Source organism: Tamandua tetradactyla, chromosome 6 (genome assembly GCF_023851605.1).
Source record: "Tamandua tetradactyla isolate mTamTet1 chromosome 6, mTamTet1.pri, whole genome shotgun sequence".
Classification (NCBI taxonomy): Eukaryota; Metazoa; Chordata; class Mammalia; order Pilosa; family Myrmecophagidae; genus Tamandua; species Tamandua tetradactyla.
In genome coordinates, this window is record NC_135332.1 from 147555777 (window position 1) to 147573774 (window position 17998).

General features: G+C 35.4%; 1 protein-coding gene across 1 annotated transcript in view; it reads left to right on the top strand.

The window, feature by feature from the left end:
* The window catches only part of ATP6V1C1 (ATPase H+ transporting V1 subunit C1), a 100792-nt gene that overhangs the window by 65685 nt on the left and 17109 nt on the right, over positions 1-17998 (top strand). The window contains exons 5-8 of the mRNA XM_077167409.1: positions 10031-10125; positions 14165-14256; positions 15364-15462; positions 17345-17413. Coding sequence (XP_077023524.1) covers positions 10031-10125; positions 14165-14256; positions 15364-15462; positions 17345-17413 — 355 coding nt within the window. The remainder of the gene's footprint in view (positions 1-10030; positions 10126-14164; positions 14257-15363; positions 15463-17344; positions 17414-17998) is intronic.

The window sequence follows — 17998 nt, forward strand, 5'->3', positions numbered from 1 at the left end:
GTTTCATGATTTGATCATTGTTAACTTATAAATGACTTAGTACAGAGAAAAACAATTAAAAAAAAATCTGTAGAGAGGTGAATTAGGTACAATTAGAAAGCCATTAAAATCTGTTATTACTGAATTTGTTAATCCTGCCGGTTATAACTTGTCCCCTGCTACATAATCTCAGTAAAACAATATAATGTGACTAGTGATACAGATTTCAGGTGTTCCTCAAAAACAGTGATATAAAGATTTACCTTAGCTCTTTTGTGATCTGTTTAACTCACACTTTCAAGTAAGTTTCTGATTTATGTGTCTCAGCATTATTCCAATTGAATTCCTACTGTTTTTCAAGCGTTTCATGTCTTATAGCATCTAGCTGCTACAGCTGTAGATTAAAAATTATTAATTTTATCACAGGGTGTTTTTCTTACCTAGATCTACTGTGCCAGATACCACATGATAGCTTGGTTTAACAACAGGAGCTTATTATTGGCTCATGGTTCCAGAGGCTAGGAGGCTTCCTTCTGCCTAGGGGCTGGCAATCTTGGGAGTCCGTGGCAATGCATATGGCAGCATCTTCTTCCTTTTCCTCTGGATTCCATTGATTTCCAGCTTCTGGCTGCTCTCTGTGGTTTCTCCTTATCTGAGTTTCATTCTGCTTATAAAAGATTCTTGTAATCCACATTAAAGCCTAAACTGACTCAGATGGCTACACCTTAACTAAAAGTAACATCATCAGAAGGTCCTATTTTCAGTGGGTTCCCACCCACAGAAATAGGTTAAGATTAAGAACATGTTTTCCTGGAGTATGTAATTCAGTTCCCCAACACAGGATAATGCCTCCTCCCCTCAATTTTTTTTAATGTTTTTATTGATAAATCTTAACATACAAACAGATAAACATTCTTAATACACAGATATTCCATACATGGTGTACACTCAGTGTCTTACGGTATCATCACATAGTTGTATTATTCATCACCATGATAGTTTTTTAGCACATTTCAATCACTCCAGAAAACGAAATAAAAAGAAAAAAGAAAAAACTCTCACATACCATACCCTTACCCTTCCCTCTAATTGACCACTAGTATTTTCATCTACCCAATTTATTTTAACCTTTGTCCCCGCTATTATTTTTGTTTATTTTTTATCCATATTTTTTAATCTGTCCATACCCTAGATAAAAGGAACATCAGACACAGGGTTTTCACAATCACACAGTCACATTGTAAAACCTTTATCATTATGCAGTCATCTTCAAGAATCAAGGCTACTGGAACACAAGTTCAGCAGTTTCAGGTCCTTCCCTCTAGAAACTCACTACACCAAAAAGGGATATCTATATAATGCATAAGAATAACCTCTAGGATAACCTTTCAACTCTGTTTGAAGTTTCTCAACCACTGACACTTTATTTTGTCTCATTTCTCTCTTCCCCCTTTTAGTCAAGAAGGCTTTCTCAATCCCTTGATGCTGAGTCCTGGCTTATCCCAGGATTTCTGTCCCACGTTGCCAGGGAGATTTATACCCCTGGGAGTCATGTCCCCGTTTGGTGGGGCGGGGGTACAGGCAGGCAGTGAGTTCACTTGTTGCGTCAGCTTAGAGAGAGAGGCCGCATCTTAGCAGCAAAAGAGGTTCTCTGGGGTGACTCTTAGACCTAATTTTAAGTAGGCTCAGTCCATCCTTTGCAGGAGTAAGTTTCTTAGGGGCAGACCCCAATATCGAGAGCTTGAACTATTGAATTGGTTGTCTCCACTGCTTGCAGGAATATCAGAAATTCTCCAAATGGGGAGGTTGAATATTTCCTCCTTTCTCCCCTGTGCCCCAAGGGGACCTTGCAAATGCTTCTTTATTCCCTGCCCAAATTACTCTGGAATATATTGCTCCCCTCAAATTTGAATATGATATTTCTTTAATTCCCATAAAATAGTGTAATATATTGACCTCTCTGTGGCTAGAGACTAATATTTACGTAGAATTTTCTCTGTCATAATGACTTTGTAAAGATAGGTTTGACCTCATTGTTATTTGTGCTTGCATTTGTTGTTTTGTTATGAAATATCACTTTAGCATTTGCTTCATTTTTTTATTAATAAAAAAAATTAACTAACAAAGCATTTAGAAATCATTCCATTGTACATATACAATCAGTAATTCTTAATATCATCACATAGTTGCATATTCATCATTTCTTAGTACATTTGCATCGATTTAGAAAAAGAAATAAAAAGACAACAGAATAAGAAATAAAACGATAATAGAGAGAAAAAAAATCAAAAACAAAAAAACCTATACCTCACATGCAGCTTCATTCAATGTTTTAACGTAATTACATTACAATTAGGTAGTATTGTGCTGTCCATTTCTGAGTTTTTGTATCCAGTCGTGTTGCACAGTCTGTATCCCTTCAGCTCCAATTACCCCTTATCTTACCCTATTTCTATCTCCTGATGGTCTCTGTTACCAATGACATATTCCAAGTTTATTCACTAATGTCGGTTCATATCAGTGAGACCATACAGTATTTGTCCTTTAGTTTTTGGCTAGTCTCACTCAGCATAATGTTCTCTAGGTCCATCCATGTTATTACATGCTTCATAAGTTTATTCTGTCTTAGAGCTGCATAATATTCCATCGTATGTGTATACCAAAGTTTGTTTAGCCACTCGTCTGTTGATGGACATTTTGGCTGTTTCCATCTCTTTGCAATTGTAAATAATGCTGCTATAAACATTGGTGTGCAAATGTCTGTTTGTGTCTTTGCCCTTAAGTCCTCTGAGTAGATACCTAGCAATGGTATTGCTGAGTCATATGGCAATTCTATATTCAGCTTTTTGAGGAACCGCCAAACTGCCTTCCACAATGGTTGCACCATTTGACATTCCCACCAACAGTGGATAAGTGTGCCTCTTTCTCCACATCCTCTCCAGCACTTGTCATTTTCTGTTGTGTTGATAATGGCCATTCTGGTGAGTGTGAGATGATATCTCACTGTGGTTTTGATTTGCATTTCTCTAATGGCCAGGGACATTGAGCATCTTTTCATGTGCCTTTTGGCCATTTGTATTTCCTCTTCTGATAGGTGTCTGTTCAAGTCTTTTTCCCATTTTGTAATTGGATTGGCTGTCTTTTTGTTGTTGAGTTGGACAATCTCTTTATAAATTCTGGATACTAGACCTTTATCTGATATGTCGTTTCCAAATATTGTCTCCCATTGTGTAGGCTGTCTTTTTACTTTCTTGATGAAGTTCTTTGATGCACAAAAGTGTTTAATTTTGAGGAGCTCCCATTTATTTATTTTTTCTTCAGTGCTCTTGCTTTAGGTGTAAGGTCCATAAAACCGCCTCCAGTTATAAGATTCATAAGATATCTCCCAACATTTTCCTCTAACTGTTTTATGGTCTTAGACCTAATGTTTAGATCTTTGATCCATTTTGAGTTAACTTTTGTATAGGGTGTGAGATACAGGTCCCCTTTCATTCTTTTGCATATGGAAATCCAGTTCTCTAGGCACCATTTATTGAAGAGACTGTTCTGTCCCAGGTGAGTTGGCTTGACTGCCTTATCAAAGATCAAATGTCCATAGATGAGAGGGTCTATATCTGAGCACTCTATTCGATTCCATTGGTCGATATATCTATCTTTATGCCAATACCATGCTGTTTTGACCACTGTGGCTTCATAATATGCCTTAAAATCAGGCAGCGTGAGACCTCCAGCTTCTTTTTTTTTTCCTTAAGATACTTTTAGCAATTCGGGGCACCCTGCCCTTCCCAGATAAATTTCCTTATTGGTTTTTCTATTTCTGAAAAATAAGTTGTTGGGATTTTGATTGGTATTGCGTTGAATCTGTAAATCAATTTAGGTAGGATTGACATCTTAACTATATTTAGTCTTCCAATCGATGAACACAGTATGCCCTTCCATCTATTTAGGTCTTCTGTGATTTCTTTTAACAGTTTTTTGTAGTTTTCTTTGTATAGGTCTTTTGTCTCTTTAGTTAAATTTATTCCTAAGTATTTTATTCTCTTAGTTGCAATTGTAAATGGAATTCATTTCTTGATTTCCCCCTCAGCTTGTTCATTGCTAGTGTATAGGAACGCTACAGATTTTGAATGTTGATCTTGTAACCTGCTACTTTGCTGTACTCGTTTATTAGCTCTAGTAGTTTTGCTGTGAATTTTTCAGGGTTTTTGACGTATAGTATCATATCATCTGCAAACAGTGAGAGTTTTACTTCTTCCTTTCCAATTGTGATGCCTTATATTTCTTTTTCTTGTCTAATTGCTCTGGCTAGCACTTCCAACACGATGTTGAATAACAGTGGTGATAGTGGACATCCTTGTCTTGTTCCTGATCTTAGGGGGAAAGTTTTCAGTTTTTCCCCATTGAGGATGATATTAGCTGTGGGTTTTTCATATATTCCCTTTATCATTTTAAGGAAGTTCCCTTGTATTCCTATCCTTTGAAGTGTTTTCAACAGGAAAGGATGTTGAATCTTGTCAAATGCCTTCTCTGCATCAATTGAGATGATCGTGTGATTTTTCTGCTTTGATTTGTTGATATGCTGTATTACATTAATTGATTTTCTTATGTTGAACCATCCTTGCATACCTGGGATGAATCCTACTTGGTCATGATGTATAATTCTTTTAATGTGTTGCTGGATTCGATTTGCTAGAATTTTGTTGAGGATTTTTGCATCTCTATTCATTGGAGAGATTGGTCTGTAGTTTTCTTTTTTTGTAATATCTTTGCCTGGTTTTGGTATGAGGGTGATGTTGGCTTCATAGAATGAATTAGGTAGCTTTCCCTCCACTTCAATTTTTTTGAAGAGTTTGAGCAGAGTTGGTACTAATTCTTTCTGGAATGTTTGGTAGAATTCACATGTGAAGCCGTTTGGTCCTGGACTTTTCTTTTTGGGAAGCTTTTGATTGACTGATTCAGTTTCTTTACTTCTGATTGGTTTGTTGAGGTCATCTATTTCTTCTTGAGTCAAAGTTGGTTGTTCATGCCTTTCTAGGAACTTGTCCATTTCATCTACATTGTTGTATTTATTAGCATAAAGTTGTTCATAGTATCCTGTTATTACCTCCTTTATTTCTGTGGGGTCAGTGGTTATGTCTCCTCTTCCATTTCTGATCTTATTTATTTGCGTCCTCTCTCTTCTTCTTTTTGTCAATCTTGCTAAGGGCCCATCAATCTTACTGATTTTCTCATAGAACCAACTTCTGGTCTTATTGATTTTCCCTATTGTTTTCATGTTCTGAATTTCATTTGTTTGTGCTCTAATCTTTGTTATTTCTTTCCTTTTGCTTGCTTTGGGGTTAGTTTGCTGTTCTTTCTCCAATTCTTCCAAGTGGACAGTTAATTCCCGAATTTTTGCCCTTTCTTCTTTTTTGATATAGGCATTTAGGGCAATAAATTTACCTCTTAGCACTGCCTTTGCTGCGTCCCATAGGTTTTGATATGCTGTGTTTTCATTTTCATTTGCCTCGAGATATTTACTAATTTCTCTTGCAATTTCTTCCTTGACCCACTTGTTTAAGAGTGTGTTGTTGAGCCTCCACGTATTTGTGAATTTTCTGGCACTCCGCCTATTATTGATTTCCAACTTCATTCCTTTATGATCTGAGAAAGTGTTGTGTATGATTTCAGTCTTTTTAAATTTGTTGAGACTTGCTTTGTGACCCAGCATATGGTCTATCTTTGAGAATGATCCATGAGCACTTGAGAAAAAGGTGTATCCTGCTGTTGTGGTGTGTAATGTCCTATAAATGTCTGTTAAGTCTAGCTCATTTATTGTAATATTCAAATTCTCTGTTTCTTTATTGATCCTCTGTCTAGATGTTCTGTCCATTGATGAGAATGGGGAATTGAAGTCTCCAACTATTATGGTAGATGTGTCTATTTCCCTTTTCAGTATTTGTAGTGAATGCCTCATATATTTTGGGGCCTTCTGGTTCGGTGCATAAATATTTATGATTGTTATGTCTTCTTGTTGAATTGTTCCTTTTATTAGTAGATAGTATCCTTCTTTGTCTCTTTTAACTGTTTTACATTTGAAGTCTAATTTGTTGGATATTAGTATAGCTACTCCTGCTCTTTTCTGGTTGTTATTTGCATGAAATATCTTTTCCCAACCTTTCACTTTCAACCTATATTTATCTTTGGGTCTAAGATGTGTTTCCTGTAGACAGCATATAGAAGGATCCTGTTTTTTAATCCATTCTGCCACTCTATGTCTTTTGATTGGGGAATTCAGTCGATTAACATTTAGTGTTATTACTGTTTGGGTAATACTTTCCTCTACCATTTTGCCTTTTGTGTTATATATATCATATCCAATTTTCCTTCTTTCTGCACTCTTCTCCACACCTCTCTCTTTTGTCTTTTCGTATCTGTCTCTAGTGCTCCCTTTAGTATTTTTTGCAGAGCTGGTCTCTTGGTCACAAATTCTCTCAGTGACTTTTTGTCTGAAAATGTTTTAATTTCTCCCTCATTTTTGAAGGACAATTTTGCTGGATATAGGAGTCTTGGTTGGCAGTTTTTCTCTTTTAGTAATTTAAATATATCATCCCACTGTCTTCTTGCCTCCATGGTTTCTGCTGAGAAATCTACACATAGTCTTATAGGATTTCCCTTGTATGTGATGGATTGTTTTTCTCTTGCTGCTTTCAAGATCCTCTCTTTCTTTTGACCTCTGACATTCTAACTAGTAAGTGTCTTGGAGAACGCCTATTTGGATCTATTCTCTTTGGGGTTCGCTGCACTTCTTGGATCTGTAGTTTTAGGTCTTTCATAAGAGTTGGGAAATTTTCAGTGATAATTTCTTCCATTAATTTTTCTCCTCCTTTTCCCTTCTCTTCTGCTTCTGGGACACCCACAACACGTATATTTGTGCGCTTCATATTATCATTCAATTCCCTGAGCCCCTGCTCAAATTTTTCCATTCTTTTCCCTATAGTTTCTGTTTCTTTTTGGATTTCAGATGTTCCATCCTCCAGTTCACTAATTCTAACCTCTATCTCTTGAAATCTACCATTGTAGGTTTCCATTATTTTTTTCATGTCTTCTACTGTATCTTTCATTCCCATAAGTTCTGTGATTTGTTTTTTCAGACTTTCCATTTCTTCTTTTTGTCCATTCCTTGCCTTCTTCATGTCCTCCCTCAATTTATTGATTTGATTTTTGAAGAGGTTTTCCATTTCTGTTCGTATATTCAGAATTAGTTGTCTCAGCTCCTGTATCTCATTTGAACTATTGGTTTGTTCCTTTGACAGGGCCATATCTTCAATTTTCCTGGTGTGATTTGTTATTTTTTGCTGGCATCTCGACATTTAATTACCTTAATTTGTTTATTCTGGAGATTGCTTTCTTATCCTGCCCAGTATGTGGTGCTTGTCTGTCTGCGGGTCCCACCAGCAAAATATGTTTGGCTCCTTTAACTTTGGAAGGCTCTCCCTGCTGGGGGCGTGGTGGAGACAGAGGAAAGGTTGTAGGCTGGTTTTAATGGCTTCAAATTGCGAAGCCCTGGGATCTGAATTCCTTGAGAGAGGGATTCGCCTGAGTTGCATTTCACCCCTCCCATGGGGAAGTTTCAGGTGGTAGACAGCCCTGAAAGCAGCCTGTTTCCGTGCCCGGGGCAGTTTCAGCCTATGCATTCCTGGCGCCGAGTCCAGATGCAACCAGTCCTCCGCAGAAACAGCCGCAGAAGGCTCCGCTTCATCCCCTCTCCTCCCTCTCAGTCAGCCCAGTAGGCGACCTCTGCCTTGATCAGTTTCACCTGAGCTGGGGGCCACTTCTAGCAGTCAGAATTTGTTTGTTAATGCCACTATTGGTGTTTGGTTGGACCCAGTCCCTGCCGCTGTTGGAGACTCTTTCCTTTCCCTCCGGGAAGCCGCCCATGGGGGAGGGGCGCTGGTCGCCGCGGCTTGGGGAGCCCGCTGCTCCGAGACCCGCAGTCGGCCCGGGAAGCCGCCCATGGGGGAGGGGCGCCAGTCGCCAGGCACTGCAGCTTGGGGAGCCCGCTGCTCCAAGACCCGCAGCCAGTCCAGGAAGCCGCCTGTGGGGGAGGGGCGCTGGTCGCCAGCCACCGCAGCCTAGGGAACTCACCTTTCCAAGACCCGCAGCCGGTCCGGGAAGCTACCTGTGAGGGAGGGGCGCTGGCCGCCAGCCTCCGCAGCTTGGGAAAGTGCGCGCGGCTCGGGAAACTCACTGTTGAGGAGTTTCGTAGCCGGTCCAGCTGGTCCAGACTGGGGTATGCTGCATGTCCGGTCTCCATTTGCTTCATTTTAAATTAAGTCCCTCTTTAGTCATTATAAGAAGAAATCCTTTAACTCTATACTGTATTGTTTGTTATGATCAAGGTCACTGTATTGTAGATTGTGTTCCTCTCATCTCATATTGTCTTACAGATGATAAGTGTTTAATACATATTTAATCAGTAAAAAAAGATAGTAACTTATTTTTTCTCTTGGTTAGAGTAGAGATCCTAACCTAATTGTTTACTGTTCATATTAATCTGTATTTGAGGCCAGAAGAACAGAGGGGAGATTTGTTAATTTATGGTATCTTTACTGATCTTGGAAGGTACTTGATGAACTAAGAAAGTCAGTCCTATAGTAGAACGAGGCTGACAATTTATGGGCAATCCATCTGAAATTATTTTTGGAATATCATCTATGTTGTTGGCTTGTGGGTGTTAAGTATGGAGAAGTTGAGGAGTAAAAGGTATTTTTTTTTAATGCAGTTTTATTGAGATATATTCACATATCATACAAACCATCTGAAGAATACAATCACTGGCTCATAGTATCATCACATAGTTGTGCATACAACCCCATGATCAATTTTAGAATATTTTCATTACTCCAGAAAAGAAATCAGAAGTAAAAAGAAAACCCAAATCCTCCCGTATCCCTTATCCTCCCATATTATTGACCTGTAGTATTTGGTGTAGTACATTTGTTACTGTTTTTGAAAGAGTGTCAAAATATTACTGTTAACTATAGTCCATAGTTTGCAACAGGTACATTTTTTTCCATAAGCACCTCTATTTATTACCCCCTTCTAATAATGTTGAACATTTCTTCTAGTTTGTAAAAGAACTCTTTTATATTTGTATCGTTAATTACAGGCATTGTCCGCCACAAGATTAACTGTTATACATTCCCATGCTTTAACCTTCAAGTTTTCCTTCTAGTGACATGCATGACTCTAAACTTTCCTGTGAAAGATATTTTGATATGAATCACTATTGTCAATTAGTTTTAGCCTACTTTACATTTGGTTTTCCTGAACTTGATCCCATTAAACTTGATGGGTTAAGTCTTTTTGGTTCCTTAGCTCCCAGGAAAATTGGTGAGACTCACTCTTTGATTCTTCATTTTTTATTCTCTCTATTTGAAAGCAAAAAACTCTGTGTTTTAAAGATTGTTGAAGTGTAGACTCCCGGAAACAGTCATTTTATATCTTGATAAGTCAGTTCATTTTTTCAGGGAAAAAAGAACATATTTTGTCTAATTCTGCTTATTGAGAAGACAACATGAAGTAGGTTTTTTTTTTTTTTTTGTTAAAGTGTGTAGCCACGCTTACTGCTCTCCTTTTATTTTTTATTTTTTTCGTTTTTACATGGGCAGGCACCGGGGATTGAACCCTGGTCCTCTGGCATGGCAGGCAAGCATCCTTGCCTGCTGAGCCACCGTGGCCCTGAAGTAGCTTTTTATCTTCACTTTTCTTTTTCCTATTAGGCATATCATGGGTTTATGTATATTAAGTTATCAAATTATAAGAAGAGTCTTTATGTATTTTTAATTTTGAGTAAGGAAGAGAGATCATCAAATTACAGGGTGAGATGTTTGATTAATCCATGTTACTTAATATAGTTCAGCATTTATTTAATCAGGACTCTTCAGAAATTAGATCTTTGCTGATTTTCTCAAGGACAGTTTCAGCATTAAAAATGTATTCTTGTGTAATAAACTATAAAAAGGACCATTTCTTTATCTTCAGTAATTAATTTGTTCCCTCATTTCAGTTGACTTGGTTACTTATATAACAAGATTTCAGTGGGACATGGCCAAATATCCAATCAAACAGTCCCTGAAAAATATTTCTGAAATAATTGCAAAGGTAAGCTCAAAATAGAAACAAGTAGGATGCATTGATTTATGGTGACTTTATTTTATAAGTATTTAGCTATGAAATAATACTTATTTTATAAGTATTTAGCTATGAAATACTATTTATGTTTTTGACAAGGCAACTTAAATTATTTGTTGCAGATGCAAACTGGAAGTACCCTGTTACAACTTTACTGAAAAGAACGATGTTAAAAAAAGATAACATTTTTATGTGCTGTGTTTACTTATTTATTACCTTTGTTAACTTTTTTTTTTTTTTGCATGGGCAGGCACTGGGAACCGAACTTGGGTCTCCAGCATGACAGACAAGAACTCTGCCTGCTGAGCCACCGTGGCCCACCCTACCTTTGTTAACTTTTAAATACTGCATCAATAGTTTTTAAATAAGAAAAATTATTTTAACATTCTTTAATTATTATTTATACAAATTTTAAGTGTAACCAAGATTATGTAGAGGTGGAAATTGGAATTTATTTAAGGTTTATGAGTCATTTAGATAGATGATAATGTAGTCACTTATGATGGCACTGCTTCAAAACATCAAACTTTTTGGGGTCGCTGACCTGTTCTGACTATTCAGTATTGATCCTCTACCCAGAAAAATGCCCATAATCATTTACCACATTATTTTATGTAGAATTTCAGATAGTATGTGGATCCTGAAGCTCATCCATTAACTCACCAAATTAAGAGTTTCTCTTATCTTGAAAAGTCCTTGAACGAGTAAAAATGCAAAGTTCTTACCCAAAATTATAATCAGGCAAATCGACAAGGACGTGTTTGCCAACAGTTGTAATGGTCTGGCTAGGGTGAAAAGTAAAGTTAAAATTACTTGGACTTTCTCACTTGCCATGCCAGAGACCTGGATTCGATTCCTGGTGCCTGCCCATGCAAAAAAAAAAAAAATTACTTGAACTGATTTTCCTTGGTTTCTGATGACTTTGTGGTACAGTGTGTTCTTCAGTTGAATGTAAATGAATAGACTATCAAGGATTTTAATTAAAATCATATAGTTTAATGAAAAGAAGTAGTTTGATAATATAAAGTGATGCTGTTTATATATCTGTGTAAAATGTGACTAAGCTGATTTTCTTTTGATCCTTAGTGAGGATTTGGTTTTCCTTTTCTTCTTTATATTGTTAGGAACAAAATTGTTTAAAATAAGCATGTAGTATTTCTTCATCATTGGGCATAAAGTCTGAAACTTAAATTCATAGATCACTAATGCGGTTAGTACTTTGAGTCATTTTGAATACAGATTAATTTTGAGATGATCATGCATCTATATGATGATGTTAAGAATTACTGATTGTATATGTAGAATGGAATGATTTCTAAATGTTGTGTTAATTTCTTTTTTTTCTTTAATTAATAAAAAAAAAAAAAGGAGAATTAAATTCCAGGCTTTGAGTAATCAGAAATAAGGTAAAAGAAATAGGTTATAGAAAATCACATAACTATACAGCTGAGTCTCAGGTTCTTCAAGGGAGTTTCTTTGTGGAAATAGCAGTAGTATTTAGTCTTATAGGGGATTTGTTTATTAATGCTGTTGATATTCTACTTTCCCTCCATCTCTGGCATTTAATTGGTATGTATTCTGAAAATATACATTTATTTTAATGGCAATCTAAGCCAAATAATCAGGAAGGGAAATATGTCAGAGAAAAAGTTATATGGCATATATATATGAAGATCAAATAAAATGTGATGTAATAGGAGGGATGGTTAGTTGTATATATAGTAGAATCAAAAATTATAAAAGATGGAATAACATAGCTAAGTGGTTATCAAACTACATTTTTGATAAATTCCTCATTTATATTTGGAATTGAGAATGATCTCTTTGATTGTTGTAGAGGTAGTTAATATAGTAACAAACTTAAACCTTAACTTCCCTGTATACCTGTGATATTTGTAATATAAATTATGAATGTTGTCGGGTTGTTTGAAGAAGATTGTACTGCTCAGATATATCAGCAGGGGAGCAGTCCTTCTGTTTAAGTGGGTAACTGAAAAGCAAATTCCAGGATTATTGAACAAAATCAAGTTTAAGGCTTGGGTATTGTTTTATCTTTGAGTTGTACGATTATGTTTGTAGCTCAGTCTTGTTAAGGTTTGAGAACATATATGGTTCAAAAGATAACATGTAAAATAATTTTAATAGAAAAATACAGTTCTAATCCTGGTTTAATTAATTCTTCAAGTATTTTTTGAGCACATTAAGGTGTCAGACCTTTGAGCTAGAATCTGGAAGTACGTAGATGAGAAAGAATACTGCCCTCAACCTTCAAGTTGAGTCTGGAGTAAGGGAGAGGGAGCCAAAGAGAACATAGAAGGCTAGACTGGTGTACCTTAATGAGTCAGGAGCGAAGATTTTACAGAGAGGTGATATTTGATAAGGGTCTAAAAGGGTACACTGGAGGGCAGGCAGAGAAGAGAGGGACTAAGAGAGGACAGCATTTATAAAGGCATGGAGGTAGGAAGGAGCGCTGAAAATTTAGGAAAGATGAGAAGGACCACTGTAGTTGGCATTAGATAGTTGGGAGAGCTGCAAAAGATGAGGCTGTTAAAGGAAAGTCACCATCAGGACTTTATATGAGGACTTGTTAAAGTAAAGAATACATGTTTTAAAGATGTAACATTATTCAGTTTATGAAAATTCCGTAAATCAAGATTATTTACAGAAAATTTTGCATGTGATCTATTAAGTGAACAAAATTGAGCAATAATTCACCACCAGAAGAAATGGACAAAAATTAGGGCCACAATTTGTTAATATTATGAGTAGAAAGTTAAATTAGTAGAAATAATATAGTCATTCAGGAGAACAATGTGTATTATAGAATGACCTTTTAAGCCACAGTTACATTGTAAGAAACCTCATAAAAGAACTTGGGTTATTAAATTTAAGTTAACATTGATTTTCCTTTTTATATTTAATAGAATTAAAAATTGAACCAGAAATTCTATAAGGTGGAATGTTACTGTTTAAAGGGTAATGGAAAAACGAGGCTAGTCAGAGATTATTAGTTTTAAACTGAAATCACAACATTTGGTATTCTTTTTGGTAAATTGCAGTGTTATTAGGAAAATATGATTTTAGAATTTCAAAGTTGACACCTTAGAAATCCTCCAGCATTCTAATTTTATAGAAGGAAAAATTGAGGCATAGAAAAATATATTATCTTATAAAAATGAAATTGTCCACTTTTAAGCTCCTAATTTACATTAGTATAACTGGTAAAATAAAACGAATGAAGTGCTATCCCGAGATCAACAAGCCATATTTTAAGTAGGGTCAAAAAGATAATTTTATTGGGGTTAGAGGCATTTTAATTTTGAGGATATGCTAATATTTAGAAAGTCATTTTTGCCTGTATCAGATCTAAATCCATATTATTATTCCATTTTACAGAGAAGGAAGCAGAGTCAGAGAAGCGAAGTGACTTTACCCCATTGCCACACAGCTAATAGTGTAGAGCCACTAGTTGAAACCAGTTCTTCAAGCTTTAAATCTTTTTTATTTTCTCTCTCAATTGTTAGTTTTAGACATCTTTTTAAAAAAATCAATTTTTGTAACATTTATAAATAAATTCAACTAAATTGTTAATTTCATTGAGAAAATATTTTGTGTAATGATGGTGGAGTTGAGAACAAAGAAATTCTCTATGTAGCTTAGTTCCTTTTGTAGCTTTTAATTTGTAATCTCCAAACTTAATGGCCTAGGTTCTATTTATATGATTTAAGAAATAATAAGTAATAATAAAGATATGTGTGAACTAAAACATTATCTGTTAGTAGAAAAGATTCATATTGAAATCATGGCCATTAAAAAATGTAGAAGCATTTTGTTTTTAGCAGCATTTTTTTAAAATGACTTTTTAAAGCTGAATTTTTAAAATAATGGAATATTTGTAGATCAGAAACTAGTTCTTGGTTAAAACTAATGTTAAAATTCAGCTGCTTTGATTGTATTAGGGCATATTTAGGAAAATGTCCGTTTTTCTTTTTTCTTTTTTTTCTTAAAGGGAGTAACTCAGATTGACAATGATCTGAAATCGAGAGCATCTGCATATAATAACTTGAAAGGGAATCTTCAGAATTTGGAACGGAAGAATGCGTAAGCATATTAAGTGTATCTGAATATTAAAGATTGGGAAATTGTTCTAGCGTATATAGAATTAGATATTGTTGGGGTTTTACTAGGTTCCAGTTGTTTCTGTTATCAAAATGGTGTGGGGTTCTTTTTGTTGTTTTTTTTCAGTTCACAGAGAAAAGTCCATTAAGGTATAAATGTACGGATTTAGGTTAGTCAGAGCAGAAGTGAAGCTGATTTATTATGCTTGTTTCATGAGTAATACTTGTAAGTGGAATTGGAATTGGTTTATCCCTTTATTCATTCAATGTTTCACTGAAAAATTGGCAAAAGTTCATTGTTTTAAGTCAAATCATAGTATAATTGCATAGTTTATCTGCTGCTTACAGTGTAAATAATCATTCTCTAATTTGTTTGTTTTCCAAGTTTAGATTTTTCACACTGTAGGTTTTCTTAAAATAAGACACACTTGTTTTAGTTAATCTCCTTTTCTTTGGGATGACTACTGGAAGTGTAGCTGTAAGTACTTAACTGCTCAGGTTATCCATTTCTGTCCCAGAGAGAAAGTTGATTGGATACTGACAAGTGATGTAACTGAGCAAGACATTTTCATTATGAAAGGTCATTATTAGAAGACCAGTTGAAAACTGATTTGAAAGAGTTGATTATTGGGCTAACCAAATGATACCCAGGGCAAGAGAGGAAATCCAAAGGTTATACTTAGATGATTCAATTTAATAATTATGAAATAGATTTCAATTGATGTCTAATGAAGAGCCCTTTCTCAGTCATGATATTGTATATGTAATCAAGAGAAAAGCTGAGTTAAAATAATTAAAGCAAACACAAAAGGAGATACTGGAGGAACATTTTACCAAATGTTGTATATTTTTGGTTGAAGGGATGGGAAGTTTTTTCAGCTTAATTTCTACTTCTTAGCTAAGGCTGATCCTCACTCTTTTGACAGAAATATGTATATATATCAAGAGAGTGAGGATTAGCTATATGTATATGTATGTATAAAATATGTGATTAGCCACCTATTTCTTTATTATAACACATAATTATTTTTAATTTATATAATTGCAGCACACACTTTACCAGTCTAATGATTTTTTTCCTATTCCTCAGAGGAAGTTTGCTAACTAGAAGTCTAGCAGAAATTGTGAAGAAGGATGACTTTGTTCTTGATTCAGAGTATCTCGTCACATTATTGGTGGTAGTTCCAAAGTATGTCTTTCTCTTACAAAAAGTGTTTACTTAATAAAATATAAGAAACATGTTAATATCTGGTATCGCAATTTGATATTTTCCATAAAGCCCAAGTATAAAGGGGATATAATCTTCCCATTCATTCTATCATGCACCATATATTCAGGAGACACATATAATAGAATTAAGTTCATAATCTGTAATCTCAATTACAGATTGAGAGTCCAAATCAAATTTAGAAACTTGGTAGAATTGACTATTTAAATAGTTAAATAATGCTAAATTTTTTTTTTATTACAGATGTTAGATTTTTCAAAATAGTAAGGAAGGTCTTTGTGTTTGTTTTTCTGACTGGTAGTATAAATTAAGCTCCATAAGAAGCAAAAGATGGATTAAATCGGGGTTGGCACACTTTTTCTTCTAAGGGCCAGATAGTAAATATTTTAGGCTTTGTGGGCTATATGATCTCTATTGTGAGTGCTCAACCCTGCCATGTCAACTTTGCCTTTATAGCTGAAAGTAGCCATAGGCAATAAATTAAGCAAATGGGTGTGGCTGTGTTTCAATAAAAATTTACAGGAACAGGCACAGGCTGTGGGCATAGGTTGTCAATCTCTGGATTAGACAATCTTCGACATCTCCTTTATATTGGTCCTCTGTGTTGGTTAACATTTGATCACAGTTAAACTTGGTAAAATGAATCCTTTGAACACTCATAGAGCTCTGTGTGTGTCTGAGTGTGTGTGTGTGTGTGTTTTAACCACTGTTAATGGTTCACTTTCTCACACTGAAATCTTGCTATGAAGGAATCTGTGGGATTCAGCCAGGTGGGAGAAATGGGGCCTCCTCAGAGCATCATTGCATGAAGCCTCCTCTCACTGTGCTCTGCATTTCTATCTGGTTAGGAAACAAGGACAATTGGAAAATGATGCCACTTGGAAACGGGCTAGAAAGCACCTCTGTGGAATTTACAGTAGCTGCAATATTATCTGACATGCATTTTTTCTCTTTACTGTAGAATGCAGTCTTCTGAATTATTATTTACACGTGGAGAAGGGCTTAAAACTAAGGGTTTGGTTCCCAAATTTTGTTTTATGTTTCCATTACATAACTCCCCCTCCCCTCTGCCCCACTAGACCTGGACCACTAATTATATATATAAATTTCATGGTGTCTGTGTTTTTATACGTAGGAAAATCACCTTGCCCAGGTAAAAGGTTTGTCTCATTCAACCTTTATTTGAAATTTGTTTTTAAAACTAAAAGTTTTCAGAATTTTCTGTACAGTATAATTGAAAATAGGCTCTAGGGCACTTAATATAATGAATTATTCTCTGTCCTTGTCTACAAATACCATTCTTGTCAATTTTAAGTCTCAAACATAGTTGTCTCTCCCTACAACCCCAAAAGCCACTGGCTTCCTGAGAAGCTTGTTGCATAATGTTCCTTGGTGACATAGTTTACTGCCACTATATTTACACAATACTTCCTGGTACTCCGTACTTTCGGTAAAAACAGTTTTATCTCGCCTGTCATAGTGGCCACTAAATGGAAATGATAGAGATTTCAGTATGGCTTTTTCTTTTTGTAAATGAGGTGTGATGTATATCAACTGCGTAGTTTAAAAGTAATTAAGAATCTATATGTTGCTTAACAACCTCTCCAAATATTTCTAGGATGTACCAGTTTTGCAGTAGTTACTGGATATAAAAGGGTGATGAAGTGTATTTCCTGCTTCACTTAGTATATTAAAATACAAACTCCATTGGGAAACTTGGAGCTTTATTACTTAATAGATTTGAGATATACCTACTATTTTTCCCATCACTTTTTTCTTCTTATATATGGCAGGAAGTAGGAGTTGTTTTTCTCCAATGCTTACTGTATTTTCTTTTCTGCAGATTAAACCACAATGATTGGATTAAGCAGTATGAAACACTAGCTGAAATGGTAGTTCCAAGATCTAGCAAGTAAGTAATAGTCTTTGTAAAATCATTTATTTCCCTGATCATCTTTTTGTAGTTTGGATATTGGGTTAGGAATTATCTTTGCTATCTTGTCTTTACAGTAAATTTATAGTTTTAGAATCTATATCATTTTCACTTTATAAATAAGGTTACATTACATTAAATGTAGTTATCATAATTTTAGACTTAGAAGGAATATTGCAGTTCTGTTTGACCCACTCATGTTTATCGATACAGAAGTTTTAGACATGACGTAGTTTACCCAGTGTCACACATCTCGTTAGTGGCAGGGCTAGAACTGGAACCCAGACATCAGGTGTGGCACTGTTGCTACTGCACTGTCCTGCCTTTTGAAAATTCTTCAGTCAGTATTTATTTGCATACCTATTTACATGTCTTTAAGTACTCATTTTACCTTGCAAAGGAATTGTGCCAGATTGGCTCCTAGAGGACCATTCCCAAATTTCCAGATATTCATCCTCACTTTCTAGGGGGCATAGATTTGACCTAATCTGTGCTTTCCTTAAAACATACTTTTTATGAAGTACTTTTTAATATATTTATTTAACATACATTGTTGAATTTGAG